Source organism: Ixodes scapularis, unplaced genomic scaffold, assembly GCF_016920785.2.
Source record: "Ixodes scapularis isolate PalLabHiFi unplaced genomic scaffold, ASM1692078v2 PGA_scaffold2__306_contigs__length_199485367, whole genome shotgun sequence".
In the NCBI taxonomy this organism is placed as follows: Eukaryota; Metazoa; Arthropoda; class Arachnida; order Ixodida; family Ixodidae; genus Ixodes; species Ixodes scapularis.
The window spans coordinates 51,545,740-51,566,250 of NW_024609857.1; the positions used below are offsets into that span (position 1 = coordinate 51,545,740).

At 44.7% G+C, this 20,511-nt stretch overlaps 1 protein-coding gene across 1 annotated transcript in view; it reads right to left on the reverse strand.

The window, feature by feature from the left end:
* Positions 1 to 20,511, reverse strand: part of LOC8023908 (dystrophin) — a 502,903-nt gene that overhangs the window by 461,265 nt on the left and 21,127 nt on the right. The window contains 4 exon segments of the mRNA XM_040499676.2: positions 132 to 224; positions 347 to 424; positions 1,056 to 1,148; positions 1,252 to 1,313. Of these exon segments, the coding sequence (XP_040355610.2) occupies positions 132 to 224; positions 347 to 424; positions 1,056 to 1,148; positions 1,252 to 1,313 (326 nt within the window).

A 20,511-nucleotide genomic window follows, 5' to 3' on the forward strand; every position in this document is an offset into this window, starting at 1 on the left:
ATAGAGATACAGCAACCTCGAGTATGAGAAGCACTGATAAGACAGAGAGGCCAACAGAAGTTGATAACCGGAGTATGAATAATTTTCTAATCACCCTCTCTCTAGATCCTACTGGGAAACTGCGTCCCTACCTGCCAATGAAGAATGATGCTCCAGATGAGGCCAAGGGTAAGTTTGGGGTTACCGTCTACGATGTCATTCGTGCTGATATTCACAAGCTTCACCTGAGTTCAAAGAAAAGAACACATTCGTTCATCATTATTATTATTAGTTCATATGTCAGGGCATGATAAACTCGCAGGTCTCTCACTTTGCTCAGTGGATGAATATCTGAAAGCTGACTTACATTGTTTGCTTCCAAGACCTGTAATGCCCGGCTGACATTGTTGATGTGGTGGACTCTCAGATTTCCTTTCTCCCGTTTCTAGAACGAAACACATTCTGTTACAAGTCGTAACAAAAAAACTTGCTTTTTCGAGTTTTTCCTCTTGTGCGACATCTAGGGGTAAACATGGTGCCAGTGTCTATGAGAAGCAGATAACGTCTGCTTCCGCGTTTATTCCATCATTGAAAAGAGCGGAATCAGAATGGTGTGGCAGAAAAAGGTGCACTCCGTCTGCTTTCGCTGCCTTATTGCACCCCCTTGTAGGCAAGATCCATTTTTTGTTCCCATCTTTTCACTCAGGCTAGCCGTAACTTTCAAAACTCCAGCATCATATTCTAACTGCTAAATGCCGTTTCATTTTACAATAGACCATGGCAAACGCTATGTGCAAACCCAGCAGACTCAATGCTGCGAATGTATCGCGAAAATTCGAACACTACACATTGTGCCATCCCTTCCGAACGTCTTGTGAAAATCACACAGCACTGAATTGGCTTAGCTTGTAGTGCCCTCACAATCCATTGTAAGATTAAACAGCATATGGCACCAGATTCCGGTGAAATCTGAGCATTCGGCAATGCTTGGTCTTACTTTAGCAACGCAAAAAGGACTGTTAGTCTGTCTTGCCCATTGGGGTTCAATTTTGCATGGTACTAATTGGAGCGCATACCAGTTCCTGTCCGCAGAGGACCTCCAACAACGTCAAAAGTCTAGTTCCGTCCCTGAAGTCTTGGAAGAGGTCGTTGACAAGGGGCTGGTCAGCCTGGAAGGTTGACAAGCACTTGTTCAAAGGGTTTGCGAGGAAAGCAGAACAACATCTTTGACCTGTCATTTGCAACAAACATAATTAAAACGGTTGTTTGTACCTTTGCAAGCTGTGAATTAATCCACTTGGAAAAGGTTTTTCTCTGTACATCCTCCCGTTCATCTGTGGAAGATTAAAAAACATGAAACAATAACTTGAGCTGTAAAGCTTTGCCAAAGAGCATAATGGGTGCTTCAGTGATATCACTCGTATAGCACCAGGATTTTCCCCAGGAATTGAAATTAGGGGTGGTGTCTGAATTTCCAGAAGTCTGGGAGAGAAGGGGGGGAGCACAGGGAGGTAATTTTATTTCTCAATTCCCCCCCAGAGATGCATGTGTGGTGCCCGACAGAGGCTCTGGAACTCTACATTCAGTACAAACATATAATGAAGAATGCGTAATTTCCTTAAGAAAGCACTAAGTAAAGAAAAAAGCAACATCAGAAAATATCGATCACGGTTTCAATACTGTGACACCGCAATGAATGTCAACAACGAATATATATTCAACGGGCAAACCTCTTGACTGTTCTCCTTCACGTCAATGGGAGGAGGAGAAAAGGAGCTAAGCAGCACGCAGGAGATGCGAGGAAAAAGCTTCTGCTATGATGCCACTGTTCTTTTGAGACAGTGCGCTCAAGAAAACAATGGTTTCGCACAAAATAAATATTGCTTTTGTTTTTGTTTTTTCGTGCATTCAGCAGAACATTATTTTCAGGAAGTGCCGACAGACAAACAGGGGGGGAGGGGGGGGGGGGGGTTTACAGCCCCCCTAGGAAGTGGGTAGAGAAATCACTGCATGGCACTGCAAGCAAGAGCATGAAATATCCATTGTAAATAAATAGGAAGAAAACCAATGGCAAACTGAAAACTAAGGCTGAAATTGACCATGAACTGTGTATCACAAAAGAGACTAGAGTAAATCAAGAAGAGAGTGCAATATGTAAAAATTCATTATCTAAGTAAGAAGTCCCAAGCCATTACATTACATTACCAGTACATGCAAAATGTCAAATGAAAAGCCATGCACAAACTGTTTATCTGCATTTTAATAAATCATATGGGTGCTAAATAAAGCTTTTATAATGGAAAATTGCTTTCATGATGAACTTTGCAAAGTGTCAAATGAAAAGCCATGCACTATCTATTTATGTCCATTTGAATAAATCATGTGGGTGCTAAATAATGCTTTTATAATGGAAAATTGCTTTCATGAACTTAATACATATGGTCTTTTCATTTTTCAACAATGCCAGTTGCCAAACTAACCAGTTATGCCATGTTTGTGATGTGTCTATGCATGTACCACACATCACAAACATGGCGTTGTTTGTAGACAAATTTCAGATTAAAAAGTTAAACCATTCCAACACACCCCTTCCCTCCCCACACACATACATAATGTTTGAAAATATGTGAGCAGTAAACTTTACTTGGTTGTAATGATTTATCTCATATTACTATTGACTCGTTTAATACACACAGGTGCAGCAATTCTTGCTTAAGATACGCAATTTTGATGCGATACTTGTGCTTAGAGCCCCGCATATCTGCAGATATCTGCAGTGAGCTGGCGGATTTGGATAGAAATGAATCAGATTTGGTAAATTGGAGATTGGATGTAGACATCTGCGGGTTCAGATCAATTTTTGCCGAGGTGGCTCAAAAACTTGTGCAACCGTGCAGTGTAAAGTGAATAAATGAGTGATACTATGAAGTGCATCATCAAATGTATTTGCGGGGCCAAACATGGAAATCGGGGAGAAATTTGTTCTCTACAACAATAACCATTTGATTCTCACCAAAGATTGCTTAAGAATGTTCTGTCTCCCCAAAAACACAGTCTCTAGAAAAAGTAAAGAATGCAGAACAGTCATCCTGCGAAGCGTGTTCTTGTTTGGCAGGAAAAGAGTGGAAAACATTGTTTGGGGGGGGCAAAGAAACCCCACAACGTACGAGCCACAACAAAGTAGAAGAAGCTTGCAAGTGGCTTCTTCGCCTAGAGGTATATATCGAGGAGACTGAATTTGATCCTCTGGAGTGGTAGAGCTTGCATTAGCACAAGTTTCCTGTCCTCATTGTTGTAGCGCAGTTTGTGCATGCCACCCCAGCATCTCAAGTGCACCAATGGAGAGAAACTTCTCATTAGCGGGTATTAATTTAAGACAGGCGAACCAGTCTGAATCCAATTGAGTTGACAATATTCTGTTTCTTCTAGCAACATCAACCAGTGAAATGTTTCGTGTCTGTGTGCATTTTCTTTTTCTCAATAGTTAGCGCTGCATTGTTTTTAACTGTATGGTTCCGAGCATGTAGATGAGGGCTCGTGTTTAAAACTGTAACCAATAGCAGGTGCTGCCATTATTGAATATTGTGATATTTTCCCAGAGGTGTACCCGTGCCTTACTACATATACATGAGTATTTTGCTGCAGCCAGTGAGCACCTTTCCTCTCCCACGTTTTTTTATTGTTTGGCCTAAATAAAATGACACAATGTTATTAGTCCGTCCTTTGTCAATTTTCATGTTTATGAAATATGCGTCTGTTTGAAGTGGGTCTTACACAGCAAAAAGGAAAATAAATGTAAATTTCCTTCCTTTTGAGCGCATCTACTGTCAGTGTCACGGACTCCCAAGACAATCTCTCTTTTTTGTAATTCTATTACCAACCTCATGTTCCCTATTGTTTGAGCTTTTGTTCATTGTTCCTTGTGTATTCTTATTGCTTTTATTCCCCACTCCCCTCTGTAATGCCTTTGTGCCCTGAGGGTAAAATAAATAAATAAATAAATAACAGAGATCATCTTTCGAGCGATGCGAAGGTTCTCCTGGAAGGATGATCGTTTATTTTATAAATACGATAAAGCAGAATACGATAAAACGACTTCCGTATTCTTACACAAAGAATTCCTTGTAAAAAGGTAAGCAGATGGCTTATAGGATACCATCCAGATGCTTGTTTTTTTTTTTTCTTCATTTTTATTCATGCCTAATTTTATGGTGAAAAATGATTGCACGGATTGAAAATTGGAGGCGGTTCCGAATTTCGTGGTTGCAGTTTGGATGCGGATCAAAGTCTGCGGATGCAGATCGGATACAGTTATTTAAGAACACTGTGGATGCGGATACGAAGTCTGTGAATGATCAAACTGTTATCCGCACAGGGCCCTACTCGTGCTTTACACGTGTAACTGAAAGTCGCAACCCTTTAAAACCTAAAAAAAAACATCCTTTTTTTTTAATGACCTTTTTTTTGTGATGAAGCAGTTGTTTCCTTAGGGTCCTTGATTTTTTGGGAAGAATTCTGTTGGCTGATAGTTTAAGAAAATTTTATCAGCTAGCACATTTCGCTTTTAATGTTTCTCAAAATGAAATATGTTAAATTAGCATTCCAGCATCTCTACAATGCACCTCGATTCTCAACCACGGCACTCCAAAGCGAAATTGACTTCACTAAATCAATCCTCTCTCTTCTTTTTGCCGCGGAAGTGGCTGGCTGTCTGAACCACCAGACAGGAAAGTGTAACACCTGTTCTCAAACTCTCGTCAACCGCGTACGTATGACTATTCTGACAGCACCCAGTTCCAGACATTCCTTGATTTGATCAAAACGAACGTATCCTGTTCGGTCGCCAAGCAAAACATTCAGCTACTGCGACCGAAAACGAACAAAACACAACCAGACTTCGGGATGCGACGCGAAAAAAAAAGAGGGGGAAAAACTACCGGAAAAGCAAAGCAGAACATCTCCCGATCGCGCTCCACAAACCCGAAACCAATTTTACGTATACACCCACGAAACAGGATGCGTGCACTGACTGCCACGGCTGCAACGACTGCTGCAACTCTAACGAACTTTCTTTTTCTTGTTTCAAACGATCCGGCGCCGCCCGGTCGACACCCCCTTCGCTTAGTACGGACAGTACCGATAAAGGACTGCTTATCGAGCCATCAACATCACTCGATAAACGAATCGAGAAGACGATGAAGTATCACTCCCCAAACATCGCCAGTGCTGACGAGAGGCGCGGGGCGGTTTCCAAACAGCGAACGCTCAGAAGCCCCAACACACCATCAATATAACAACTCTCAGTCAACTTTGTCGTGTCTCGACGCCCAGCGGTGTGGTCGCCGCTAAACGCTAGCTCGACCACAGGACGACGACTCGTTCCGAGCTCTCCAAGCCAAGAAGTGCTACGATGTCGACACGATACAAAAGCCCTCGCAAACTTCCGTGGAAAGAAAACGAGATCGCCCTGTCGTACGAAAAACAAGAAGAGAAGAAAACATCGCGCCAAAGCGCGACGCCCCGCCACGGGACGAAACGACCGACGCTACTGCAGAGAAAACTTGTCGCCCGCCCCCTTTGTTGTTCGACGACTGACAGCTCGGCAATCGGACATCGCTTACCTGCGACGGGCGACTCCATGGCATGCGCATGTGTTCGCGGTTGTTAGTCCTCGAAGTTTTCGATCACGGCCGAACCACGGCGACGGTACTCGCCGCCGATACGGAGCCACGCGGTGCTCGCGAGATCGTTTCGGGCGTCGGTGGCCGTCGACGACTACGGGCGAAGAGGAGGAGGAGGAAGTAAGAGGACGAGGGGAACTATCCCTGCATGCCTCGTAAAAGCGGGCAACGCTGTGCTGCGAGCACGACGGCTCGGCTCTTGTGTACGCCCTACCGTTGGCCCGTACGCTTGGAGCTGCATGTATGATCTCTATGGCATGGACACACGTCGGCGCGCGTTAGAAACAGCTGACCGATATGGAGAATGGACAGGTACCGGCAGGCAGACAATCGTCGTGTCATGCTGGTAGTGGCAGCTGCTGTGGTTAACACATGTGTCTGCGTGCGCGCGCGCGCGTGTGTGTGTGTGTGTGTGTGTGTGTGTGTGTGCGTGCGAGCGCGCGCGTGTGTGTGCGTGTGTCTCTGTATCACTCGCTCTCCGGAACACAATCAATTCCAATTCTTTTAAAATTTATTACAAATCCAGACTCTTCTATTACAATCGCCGAAGACGAGTTTTGCTTTCAAAGGGAGCTCGGAAACTTGACGACGTTTCAAACTCCCAACCATTGTTTTAAGCATATCGTTCTTGGCAGCTTGGAATGATCTTTCTAAAAGTAACGGCAGCAAACCTTTCGTGTGTATCTCGGTTTTCTCGTCTCAACACCCCCCCCCCCCCCCCCCTTTCCCCCCGCCAAGCTCTACTAAGGGTCTAAGAAACAGCAATTAAAAACATTGAGCTTGGGTAAAAAGCGCAGCATGCAGTAAGCGATGGGGATAGAGACGCATCTGGTACTTCTATACTTGGTGCTGCGAATGACCATTTCAGCAAACGGAAGTCTTAAAAGTTAAAAATAAAGCAAAAACCAAAACCGCCTAACACGATCCCCTCACTCTCTCTTTACGTCACGAATCGCCGGGGTGAGACCGTGCGCAAAATGTACTAGTTACATCCACGTAGGAGCAACCAGCGTTAACAAAGAGACACGCCGTTTTCCGCAGCTGTTTCGCGCTTGCATTTTTTATCTTTTTGATTCGCTTTCCAAACCTAACGTCTAATGGCCTCAAAATCTACTTCTTTTGACCTGGTATAGTGACGCGTAAGCTTCGCGAGCGAAGATGCGGGTGGGTTAAAGCCAATATTGAGCTTGTTTGGGGGGGGGCTATTCTTGCGCTTTGCTTCCGCAACAAGTTGCAGTATCGTTTCGAGCACCTCCACACCATTAAAAAAGAAAACAACAAATTATATTTTTATATACTCCGCCATATACCGGTCGCCGAAATTTCTGGATACTTCTCCATATCACACCACAGTGCGTAGGCAAAGCCAGCTTCCGGGCACTGAGTGCGTGCACACTTTAGGTCAACCCCGAAACGCACTGTTCTCCTGTGCTGCAGCCGAACGAAACCGTATCAAAGCGCAGTTCCAATGTCATCGAATTCAGTTTTTATAAACGTAGCGCATCCAAAAGCCGAATGCCAGTTTATTTATTCCCGATTTGTTTTCCGATATTGTTTTCGAGTAATTCACTTTATGCTTTGTCCTCGAATCAACGTCAGGTCGTCTTTCGCTTAGATCGAGATATTCTCAATAAGATGTGTAGGTCGCCTTTGCTTCCACAAATGACGCACATATTAAAAAGACAACACCTTCTTGATCATTTTTATTTTTTTTATGTTCCTGTAATCGGAGAGTTAATGCGAATTAGTAAAGTAAGACGCGTCTGTACGCTGTTATATATATTTTTTTCTTGTTTTAATGATAATATATTATCTCGAATAAAAGTTTCAAATGTAAAAATAGTGAAAATATAGCTTTAGTTCGGATAGCTTGGGTCCGCGAATAGAACGAGACTGTGCCGTACATCCAGCAACCACCTGACCTGTGTTCCTACACTCCTCGGGCGGTCCAGAACACTCTACGCCAGTAAACAAACCAAGTATTGGTCTCTATCTGGAACAGGACGACAAGCACAGCACATCACGCAAACAGACCGAGTGGGAGATGTCCTCACTTCTTCGACTAGAAAGTTTGCGCTTTTCGTCCTATCGTTGTTCTTTGTTGTTAATGTTGCTGCTGTTATCGGTAATGTTTTATAATCCATCCCAACGAGGAATTAAACCCTGGTTCATCGAGTAAGAGGCGGAACGCAGTGAACAACTCGACGTTCAAATCTCCGAGTCCCTTGCTCGCACTCAATATCTCAAGTGGCGTCTAAAGGCGACAGACAGCGAAAAACAGTGAACAGGGAGAGAGAGAGAGAGAGGAGGAGGAACGAAACCTTGACAGTTTTTGCTTTGTTTGTTTTATTCTTTTTATGTGCGGAAGGAAGCCAGCTGCAGGGTGAGAGGGAGAGGCAAACGCCGTTTATATATATGGGTGAGACGTCAGGCGAGACAGCAGCACGGCAGCACCTCGTTGGCTTCGCTCGCCGTCGACCAGTCCCGTCTTTGTTTCCCAACAACGTCGTCGTCGTCGGCGAGGGCAGAAATGCCACACAACCGCACGAAATCACGCAAGCAAGACCCACTCCAGGCGCTCGCCTTCGCGGCCGTCAGCGCGGCCACTGGCGACGGCTGGCTGCTTCGGTATACGAGTGCGTGCGTACTACAGCCCAATGCACTCCGAACACCTATCGCTGGTACTGCATATCGGTATTGTGCTTCGGTGGGCACGCGGTGGCACGAAGGCGTCCAGCGTTGTTCTTTATTGCTAACTGCAGGGTGCAACAAAAAAAAAATTTTTATTGCAAAAAAAAATTAAAAAAAAATTGGGCATTGCCGAACGCTCATTCTCCGCCCAAAGGTAGCGCTAGAGGTCACAACCAGGTGCCAAAGTTTCAGCCCGATCCGATGCCTTAATCAAAAGTTATAAGTGAGTTTGTAAAAATTTCATTGGGAAAATGGTGGCCGACGTAGTTTTCGAATACGTACCTGTATGGGCACTAGAAACTGAAAACGGGCAAAAATGAGCTCCATTTTCCCACTGAAATTGTCAGAAAAACACTTATAACTTTCGATGTATCGGATCGGGTTGAAACTGTGGCATCTGGTTGTGACCTCTAATGCTACCTTTGCGCGGAGAATGAGCGTTCGGCGATGCCTCGTTTATTTTTGCGGTAAAAAAAAAAAAAAAAAAGAAACTATTTTTTTTTATTTTGTGTGTGTGTGTCATTCTGTATATACTTATTAAAAAATAAAAAAAAGTCATTGAACGGTGATCTGTGTGCGTCGCGATGCAGCCAGTAGTGGCCCCAGACGTTGGTGGTAGAGGGAAGGGGGGGGGGGGGGGGGGGGCGATAGTCTAGGCTGCTGGAGAGACCATCGCGGCGGACGGCGCCCACCAGCTAGATTACGCCGGCCATCGCCGCCGCCCTGTCATGTGGTGCCGCCTCAACCAAAAAGACCTCAAGGCGACGGCTAACATTATCCTCTAAAAAAATGTGACAGAACTTTGAAATAATCCGTGCGGTGCGGCTGGTGTACATCGTCGAAGTCAACTGACCGCTTAGAGTGAACCAAATTGTTCCGGCATTTTCCAAACAAATGTAAAAACAGGAAAAAAAAGAAACAGCAAAGAGGTTTCGGATTTTTGCACTGTGCCGCAGTCCCACTGCTGATACATTATATACAAAAGATACGCTGTTCGCTGAAGACATGATGACAAAAGGATCTGCGGACGCCTCAAGCATATTAGAAGTACGGTTGTTCCCTACAGATTCATGTTTGAATATGTCTCCAGACATTTCTTGTATGACCAACGTTACAGGGCCGTCGCACGAAAAGAAACACGCTGGTGTCACTGCCTGCAGACTGTCTTTTGTGTGACGGTTTAGCAGCGTGTTCGAGAGACCTGGAGCGCCTGCTTTCACGCAAAGTACAGGGGAGAGCCAATCGGTGCTGTTATACCGTAGTGCCATCTAGTACCTACAGAGGGAGCTCGGCAGACGACGAGGCTGAAAACTATGCCTAGACCTAGAAGGACAGTCTGCGCTGTGGCACTGAGCACGACGTTTCACCGTGATCAGTGTGCTCACTCAGTGTGCGAGTGCACACAAAGAAAACACAATCTCAACGCGCCTTTTTTTTTTTTTTACGGTTATTGACGTGTGTTAGGTTTGTCCAAGCTGCTACTCCGGTGGATGCACATATTCCAAGCGATTAGAAGTTGATGACAGCACAAAAAGTTGGAAAGTAGCGAACAAAAAAAAACAAAAAACGGAGATAACCGGCGGATTGTTTATTCGGCCTAACCAATAAGTATAACCTAGCCAAAATGTTGTTTGTTTGTTTGTTTGCTTTTTCTTTTCTTGGGGGGGCGGGTTGCAGCCTTATAAGTTTCGACCCTGCTAACTCTGCCGTGCCGTGCATTGTACATCGACAACCTATTTCCTTATTCTAACGCCGCGTCACACATATTTACAGTGCCCCACCCGGTGCTTCCGCGCATCGTTCCACGCTACCCTAAGCAAAAATAACCGTATTTCTTGCGGACTATAGACGCGAAGAGCTCAGCTGCCGATGAACTTTAGAGGCACTCGACAAGCGAGAAGGACGTCAACAAAGTCACAGCGGAGAAAATGCCCGCTTAGCGATTCGTATCACGTGCGAGCGCGCGCCCGCCTGAGCGAGATCCAACAATGGATCGAGCGTGTGTACGCAAAGCGCCGAGGAGCAGCTCCCAACCGCTTGGCGCTCCAGAAGTTAAGACAAATCACGTCAACTACCAACAACCTTGTACCAGCACTTAAAAAAAAATACATAATAAAAAAGAAAGAAAAAAAGAGGTTGGTGTGCTTACTTTTCTGCGCAACACGAGACGGCGATTCCGGATTGCCAATATAGAAGGATCCCAGCGAATTACGAAGTTTTTTTAATGTGATTAAATCCGAAAAATGCGGTCTGCTCAGGGACAATGAGCGAGCGAAACGCCATGCTGAAATTGTCCACGCCGCACATCGCATTGTTCCAGATCTAACCGTATTCTGGGATTCGTCGTCCGTTGGGATCCTTCTACTGTTCGCCGTGATTGGCTGTCTTCGTGTTCTGCAGGAAAGCGAACTCACATACTAGTTTTACAGTGCGTGTTTCTTGGACAAATATGGTAAACACATTAAAGGAAGTGGCTGCGTTTCGGCCTACACACTCAGCAGTCCCTTAGTGTATACTACTGTCCCGCGTTGCAATCTAAACAACAACCATTGGCCTTCTTTTAAATAGTTCGACCAATGAAAATTGTGGTTGGTATCATGTTCCGATAAGCGTGCAATTTCTTCTTTGCCAATGAGACCACAGGGCTCTTGGAGCGTGGTACCGATCGCTCTTCTCATTGATCGAACTGATTAGGGGAAGGCCGATGACTGGTGAAAGCATTCCCGACGCAGAATACTCTCCGCAACTCCTGAGAGTGTAGGACTCCCATTTCTATTTTCTCTTTCTTGCGCCCGAATTTATGGCACTGTGATGTCACGCTAGGGCATGCGACCTGCCACCGAGCAGGACGTGAGCATGTGCTTACGTCATGAACGGCGTCACGTGGCAGATTTCCTTTTTGGGTAGAAAAGTTTTTTGGGCCTCTTCATTTACTCAGCTTTCTCTGTAGATAGTAGTGGTTGACCCTCGGAGTGCTCTGGCAGGAAACGCTAGATGCAAATAAGTATTTTGCAGTGTGTGCCAGTAGGTGCAGAAAAGGACGGGAGGGTGGTGAAGGGACAGGGCAGTGTTTTTTTTTTGTGTGTGTTTTTCCGAACCATGTTGATACAACATGCAACATGGTTCGGAAAAAAAAAAAAAAAACTCTCATCCATCCGGCTCCGCCCTTCCACCACACTCCCGGTTATCCCTGCGCCTTACAAATTTTCACAATCTTTTTTTTTTTTTTTTTTTTTTACGTGTGGGGCAAATTATTACGGTGCGCCGAGCGAATGAAAACGTTTTGGTTTATCTGAAGCGCGAGCAACGCTGGGACGATAAAAATGACGTTTCACCTGCTCTGTGCTCATTGTCCCATTGCAGACGGCTTTTTTTTCGTTCGTTTGAGCATGCAGTGACCGATGCTTGCCTACCTAGTAATCATCTCAAAATTACCCCCAGCGTATACGCAGTCAAAAGCGCCGTTACTAAGAAGCGGCACAAACAAAAAAAGAGTAAACAGCGTCAAGTTTCGCTAAAACTAGACAAGTTCCAGAGCACGGAAGAAAATATATTCCCCAGGAAATGTATCCCTTTTTATTATTTTTTTTTTTATTTTATGAGTGAGAGAAAACGGGAGAGGGAAAACGGACTATATGCGGTATTTGAAACTGAAAGAACTGTTTGCCGGTTTAGGCTTGCGCACACTTATAAGGGTTCTTTGTTTTTCTTTTTTTGCGTACGTACGTGCTTTATTATTATTTTTTTTTTTCACCTTGCGATTTTGTATTTTTGCGCTACACCTGCCATTTTTCACCGGAGCGTATCGGCGTATCTCTCGGTGCGACGAGTCTGGGCTACGCTTCCTTGCTCGCTCCCTCCCTTCAGTGAGCGATTTTCGATTTGCTCGCACACTCTAAAAAAATTCCAGTACGTCTACTTTACCGAAAAGCACTGCTCTCCACGAGGAGAGCTCGGCGAATGACAGAAATGAAAATATATTAAAACCTAAAAAAAAGAAAAAAAACTGTCTGCGTTGTGACATTTAGCATGACGTAAGTACGTGGAACGTCGTGCGGTGACGCAACGCGAACTGTTTTTTTTTTTTGTTTTTTTTTAGGTTTAAAGATATGGTTAGCCTCGTTCTTCACCGAACTTTCTCCATCGAATTCTTCTTTATTCTTTATTCAGGGAACTCCTGCAGCGCCTAGAAGGCATTATTGCAGGGGGCGAATAATAACGAAAAGAACATATCAACATTTGCAGCACAAACTATACATTCCTGTAAAGCGTTCCAGTCCTTGACCGTCCTCACAAAAAACGAATTTTTGCAGAGCTCCGTCCTAGTACAGTATTCGCGTATCTTGTGCACATGATCATTACGTTTGGAAAAATAATTTGGTTTTAAGAGGTATGATGAGCTATTAATACTAGTAGCTTCATGATAAATGTTGTATAAAAATTTCAACCGTAAATTTTTTCGCCGAAGATCCAATGACGCCCATCCTAGTGATTGTTTCATGTTAGTTACACTAGAAAAACGGTCGTACTGGCCCAGGACGAAGCGTGCGGCACGATTTTGTATTTTTTCCAAGCCATCAATGCGATTTTTTTTGGAAGGGTCCCACACAGTGCATGCGTAATCTAGAAGTGGCCTTACATAGGCAAGATATGCTAGTTCTTTTATTTTTTGTGTAGCGTTTTTTAGGTTTCTTTGGACAAAGCCCAGTGCGCGACCCGCCCTCATAATGACATCATCAATTTGCGAATCCCACGTGCAGTCGGATGACAAAATGACTCCGAGGTATTTTACTTTATTCTCATTCGTTACTAGCTCATTGCTTAAATAATACTGTGTGTCAAATTTATTTTTTTTTACGTGTGAAGCTAACATGAACACATTTCTTTACGTTAAGTTGCATCCCCCATTCACCGCACCATTGTTCTATTCGATCTAGGTCAGCCTGCAGTTGTCCGGAACCCTCCCCGTTCTTTATACGCGTATACACAGCGCAATCATCAGCAAATAATCTCAGCTGGGAAGTTACATTGACATGAATATCATTGATAAATATTAAGAATAACAATGGCCCCAGAACCGACCCCTGTGGTACACCAGACGTAACTTCAACAAAATGAGACGCCTCGCCGTTTAAAATTACACATTGCTGACGCGAACTCAGGTATGACTGAATCCATTTTAGTGTGGTAATATCTATGCTCAAACAATTCAATTTGTGAAGTAAGAACGAGTGCGACACTGTGTCAAACGCTTTCCTATAATCAAGAAAAACACAATCAGTCTGTTCACCCTTATCTACGGACATGACAAGATCATGATAGAGCTCGGTTAGTTGCGTGACACAAGAATAACCTCTCCTAAATCCATGTTGTGAATCTATGAAAAAATTATGGTAACTAAGATGTTGCATTATTAATGCAGCGATTGTCTTTCCCAAGTGCTTTACGGGAACGGGAACGCTCCAGATTTCTTGGGGTGCACCTTGCAGCGGCACTGCCGTTGTGGCTAGAATGCCTTTCCGTCTGGGACGTCAGGGTACGCCTACTGTGTCTTCATTTTGGCTCCCTGATTCTTCCTAAACCCGTTGTCACTGTAGCAAGGCACAAGCTGCGTCATGCTAGTGAAAGAGCTCGTCCAATCATGTACCGTGGGACGTCCTACGTCACACCGTTCCTCGCCTTGATAAAGGCGCACTTCGGAACAATAAACATTATTCATCACCCGACTGGCGGCCCGCTTACAGTCACATCCAAGAAAAAAACCAAGATTTTTTCCCCCCCATATATAGCTTACTAGCTACCGAAGTAATTATTACAATATTCAATCGTGCCATAAAACAAAACATTTTTTTTTCCTTTGAAACGTGTAGGATTTGATACGACAACAAATACATGATCTCAAGCACCCATACAGTTATATCAATTCCCCACATAAAGAAAGAGATTATTAGTACCACTTCGCAAGGAGTGAGGCTGTTGTTTATTTTGGTTCTTAAAATGGAAACTGGGGTGCCGTCAAAAAAAAAAGTCTCGTCCAGCGTTTCACCGCAATCCCGGCAGTGACACAACAGCGGCGGTAGATAAGACAGACGTCTGCTCTGCTGTAACTGCTCGGTTAAAACTATATAGCGCTGCATGTTCGATGAACCTGCCAGCGAAAGGAAGCACCATGCGGCAGGCACGGGATGGGACGGCGCGAAGACATGCGACTCCTGCGTCAGTCCGCTCGTCTCTCTTCCCATGTCACGCTGCGGTCAAATGCTCAAAGGCGTATATAACCACGTTCCATACCACACATTCTCTTTCTGACATAGATGAAAACGAACGCAAGGCTCGGCATGCTGCGGCTCACCGTCTACGCAGGCAAGCACCACCAGAGCTTCGCCCCAATCAACATCATTCGCCACGTAAAGATGCGTTTTTTTGCCGTACACGAGCACGGGAGCAAACGCTCACATGCTCGTGAGCACGTCAAAAACGCCAGGCGGAATAAGGAACGGACGCCCGCAAGGACGGCGCTACACTTGGCAACTCGTAGTGCTAAATAAACAACTCCAGTGCCTAAGATAAGATTCGAAAAATCAATATTAAGCGAAGGCCATATGAGTGGTCTTGCATCAGCCTCTTAATATTATGCAATCTCAGCGGCCAGTAACGTAGGCAAGGGGGGGGGGGGGGGGGGGGGGGGGGGGCTTCGGGAGTCGAATTCCCCCCCCCCCCCCCCCCCCCCCCCCCCCTCGAAAAGCCAAAGCGCCCGCCGCAAAGAGTGAGATGCTTTTTTCATCATTATACTGATTTCGGTAGCACTATATATCCTATCAAAAGTACATTTAAGTACAATAGAGAAGCGACATCGCCGTTATCATTTCAGATCGGTGAAGAATCCACTTTAAATTGTTTTTATATCCGGACATACGACATACAGGGCCGACGCGCAACTAGGCATTTCCAAACTCGGGAAGCAGACGATGCAGGCCGGCGTTCGTAGCTATCTGGGCAGAAGTAAAGTAAAATTAAGACGCCAGTATCATTACGTAACGTAAAGAGGATACGGATGCGTGGAGGTAAGGATAACGTTCCCTTCAACTGAATAAAGCATGTTTTTAGGAGAGCGTTGAAGACCTTGAGGCGGCGTCTCACGCCGTTCACGCCTCGCTGCCGAACGCCGGCGTGCGTCGCGTCGACGACGAGGCGGGCGCCTTGAAACATGAACGGAATGACTCCTCTTAAAAAAAAAAAAATATATATATATATAATTCTCAGTAACAACAAAAATTACTTTTTCTCATTTTTTTTTTTTTTTTTTATATGCTCAACAGATGAGGTGGATTAAACTTCTGGCTATTTCAAAAGTTTCGGGCATTCGCCCACACTGCATTTCATGGCTCTCAATATGGCAGTTTCTTCATAGACTGAAGATTTTGATATTTAATTAAAACGCAACAAAACGAGGCTTTGAAAATTTTATACAAGCAATGGGTGGATCAGTGTGGGATCGGGCGCCGACACGGAAAGGTCCCGGATGTACGCGGCGGCGCTGCGGTCATATGGACAGGAGGATCCGACCGGCTCCGAGCGTTCCAAAGGCCTTCGGCGAGCAGCTTCGTCTGGCGGCTTGGCCGTTTCGCGGTATGGCAGCGCGAAGTGGCTCCCATTCTGAACTGATCTTTACCCCGTGTTTGCTGTCGTTTGTGGCCAATGAAGTGTCATGCCGAATTAGAGTTTAATCGCGCAGCCAATGCAATGTGAGCCGCCCTGGCTGCCCGCTGCATACAGCCTATCCAGAACATGCTTTAGTGGCGCCCTCTCGCGCCGTCGACACGGAGTGCGGCAGCTGTGAGCGCTCGCATAGCTCACTACCCCTCCTCTAGTTCACGGCCACTCAAGCAACCAAGGACGTCATGAAGAAGGTTATTTTTTGCATGTTTTTGTAATTTTAATTTTCCTATAATTTTTAAAATAAAGCGAAATTCCAGAAAAGAAAGGTTTCATTAAGTTACTACGTTCAGTGCGCTCAGGTTCGGCGCAAGTTAAAATTAGTAAAAAAAGTCATTGCAAGGCCCCTTTAAAATGGCGTCTTTCATTCTTTGTATTTTAGTGTAAGATAGAAAATTGCTGTTAATTAAAAGGCCAGCTAAAGTTGTGTGGTACGCCATTTTTTACAATGTTTTTTTCTTAACTACATGGGTTTTACGCAAATTCCAGAAATGTAGAGCATGATATCAGCAAAAATAAAATTTACTTTAAAAAAAAAAAGATTTTTTTTTTGTGTGTTTAAAGGGTTCTTTATGCAAATTAATTTTTTTTTTTTCGTACATATCCCAGACATAAATAAACTGCCGCGTCTCATTTGCCATGGAATGACCCGTCTGCGGACTCCTTTGTACGATGTATTCAGCAGCGTGAAGAGTGTGGTTGAAAGTTGCTACTTTCTGTTGCAGTCTGTGTGTGCCTGTTGCGATGTTCGAAACTCGAAAGTTGGACGTGGCTGCACCGTGAGGGACTTCTCGGAAGGCTTCGGCCCCGCGAAAAACGAGCGAGCAGATAGCAAAAGTGTTTGGAGAGGCAGCGTCGTTCCACTTACGGCTTGTTTAAACAGAGGGCCGTCGGGTCGCGCTCAGAAAAGCAAGATGGATGCGAGGAACGAGAGTTGTGTGACTGCCAACGCGCATCGAGCTGTTTAATAGGCGCCCTGCCCGCTGCAACTAGATAAACGGTTTTTGTGCTTTTTTTTTTTTCTATTAGCTGAGAAATATATCAACAATCATGAGTCATTGACAGCCGCCTCAGAAGCATACCGGCTACTTGTTTGCGTTTGGGAGTTAGCTTCGGTTCACTCACGGGCGCTACGAAGAACAGACACCACTCAAAACTACGCTTCAATAACACTCGGCACTATATTAAATTACAGCATGCATATTGTGATACAAAAAAGGCGCCCTGACGTCGAGAAAAATGTAATTTGCATCTCGTAAGGCAGCACCCTGAATACAACACAATATATACGTATATACAAAAAATGCACAACACGCGTTAGGCAACCAGACATCCCACTTTTTCTTGTCTGTGTCTGCGTATTTGAGAACTTTATTTTTCTTCGTTCCGCCCCGAGCACTGTCAAAAGCGTCCCTGCAACCACCTTGACCAACTTGACCAACGTAGCGATCTTTTTTTTTTTTTTTTTTTTTTTAATCAGATAACGCGTTTATAAATTCTTTCATCTTATCGCAACCACTTACGCGAGACATTCCGTCGAGGTATAAGAGTTTGGCGATGTGTAGCCTATTTAAGAGTAAAAAATAAGGACCCGTTTCGATGTTTTCAGTGGACGCCCTGTATGAATGGAGTATACAAAATCGCCTGCTTTTGTACTATTTTTTTTATTTTTACGTATTAAAACGGCTATTGTATTACAAAGTTCAAACTTCTAAATAAAACAGTGAATTCATGGATCCTAAACGAACACAGATAACAGAGTGAACCTTCATAAAGTATCACTTCGCGCGCTGTACATGGTTTCGTTTCGGGACGTTTGTGTCGGCATGTGCACAGAATTCCCACGAGCAGAAAGTAATTCCCATGGTCCGTCAGGCTCGTTATACACCAAGGCAATTTCAGCAGAAATAGAGATGAATCAAAACGAAGCGCCGTGTCTCCTGGGGCCAGAGTGTCGAGCCGAAATATTTTTCGTTCCGGTTTTCGTTCCAGTTCAGGAAAAACGGTTCAGCTCCGGTTCAACTACGGAGTGAAAAACTAAAGGTTCAAACCGGTTTGAACCGGTTCGTACTCATATGTTACAAAAAAAAAATGACAGCAGCAAAAAATAAACTATTCATATTTTGTAAAAGTGTTACATATAAAAAGCAAACGCTGACATTACTATGTGGAACGAACGAGCTAGTGCTGGGGCACCTTGGGACGTGGGTGAAAGCACAGTTCAATGTCAGTCAGCTGAACGAAGAAGCAGGACGTCGTCAAACATATCCGGGGAAAGAAGCCCCTCTGAGACGTTAAAATGTACTTCAGTGCAGAAAAAGCTCGATCCACGCTGACAATCCCAGGGCTACTTGCGTTAATGCGCAGAATTCTGGATGGCGCTCCCGTCTCTCTTCCCAAAAGTGCAACACGTTAGCGTTTTTTAAAAGCCGTGGCTCCTTGTCTAGCATTTCCAGAAGGCACGCTATATCAAGTGGGCTACTGGTACCCCGAACGTGCACGCCAGTCTCATCCTCTCTTTTCTTGAGGAGCGTTTCCAGGGCGTTTTCCGAATAATCTGGAGCTGCCGCAGGTTCAGAAGAAAGGGTAGAATCTTGCTCGCATTGCGGAGCTGTGATTCGCCTCCAAGTCTTTTCTCAAGTGCAACGTGGCTCGGCTCATGAATAAGAAGAAGGCGATAGCGGGAATCCGTGTACACTGCTGCACAGAAGACGTCCGTGTCAGGAAGTTGTCGCTCTGTCTTTTTAGTTGACTGGACCAATTCCTTTGCTAACGGCGACGATATCTTGGAAGTGTCCATGGAACAACTCAGCCATGCTCCGTATAAATCTTCTACAGTGAGCTGCTCCTTCTGCAATGTCTTCGTCGCCACTTCTGACGGGCGAAGCGATACTGCGAGCATTTCGACTTCTGCCCATACGCGTTCAGCCAACCTGGAGCTTTCTTACTCTTAGAGTAACCCTAAAGCGAAGTTTCTTAGTTCAAGTAGCCTGGTGAGCATATGCTGCTTGGGCATATGCTCAATCAATCACGGTTTTCTTCAACCTTAGTTTCAACCCGAACCAGCCGAACTGCCGAGCCGAGGGCCTCGCAAAAAAGCAAGTAGAAAAAAACACTGGCACAGAATTTCACGCAGCGGACGAGCAGCTCGCCTAGCATATCCAGCGCTAAGACTCAGAGCCTATATTCCCGGCTGAGCAGCGACGCGCGGAACGTGAAGTCATTTTGTACGATCATAACGCTGAATTTTGAGGATGGCTCGTAGGATTGGCCGCTGTCCACCTTAGGTTGAAGCTGAGCATAGGCAACGAGAGTCGTTGTGTCTCTGAACGCGCCTGAGAGTCTGGACTCTGGACAGAGTAGCGGCAACTCGCGAGGCTCGTCGGCCTCCCGCCGTTGGTTAAAAAAAAAAAAAAAACACAAGAACGCACTTGGAGGGTGGAAAGGAAGCAATGCTCAGAAGAGCTGTGCGTCTTGAAGTTTGTGTTCCTGAGGAGAAATCGTTTTGGTCCTTGATGTTTCTGCTACCGGAGATCAAAGCTGTTTTGCTGTTTCTTTTTGTAGCTGTAACTGTTAATTGTATCCCCCCTTTCCTTCCCGGTGCTACACTTTAATTTCGGTCAGATTATTAAATGCGCCGAGTTATTTTAAAAGCATATTAGATGCGCCACAGTATGGGAACTAGTGCAGGTTCTAAAATATCCATCGGCCTTTGTATCGCTTTATTATCTGATCACTGCTACAATGAAATCAAGGCGTTTAAAGTAAATTGCACACAACTCGACAAAGTTAAAGACAAAAACACCAACCAAACCTCGAACTGAACGCAAAAAAAAAAAAGGAAAAAGTGGTATAGACTACACTAGGTGTGTTGTCTATACCTCTTTTTTTTTTTTTGAAGTTCAGTTTGAGACGAAAACCAACTAGCCCAGGTCACCGTTTTGCCGCCAAACAGGCTCATTAATTGCTCACTCTTGCTGACGTTCGATTTGGGTGTGTTCTAAGGATACATTTTCTCTGACGAACCATTTCCGGTCACCAAGAAAAAGTTGGGACGAATGTGGGCATTTGTTAAAGAAATACATAAGACCAGAAATCTTGGAGAATTTATAGTTATTGTGCTCATTTCGTTTGAGTTCTCGAGACAAACTTTATATATTATGAAGAAGACCGTTTTGTAAATACTTGATAATGGAACGTTAAAGAGCTTTGCGCTGCCTATTTTTCTCGTTCTTAGACTTCCCACATGAACGACACACCGCAAAAATAATTTATCAGTCTTGCCCGGGAACGAAAAAAGAATTATTTCGGTCCGGTTCAACTCCAGTTTGCGCAAAAATGTTTTGTTGTTGCTTTTTTTTTTTTTTTTTACTTTTTAGATTAATGAGTTTTTCGCCACGCACTTTTTACGTGACCTGACTTCGCGTATGAACCGGAAACCGCA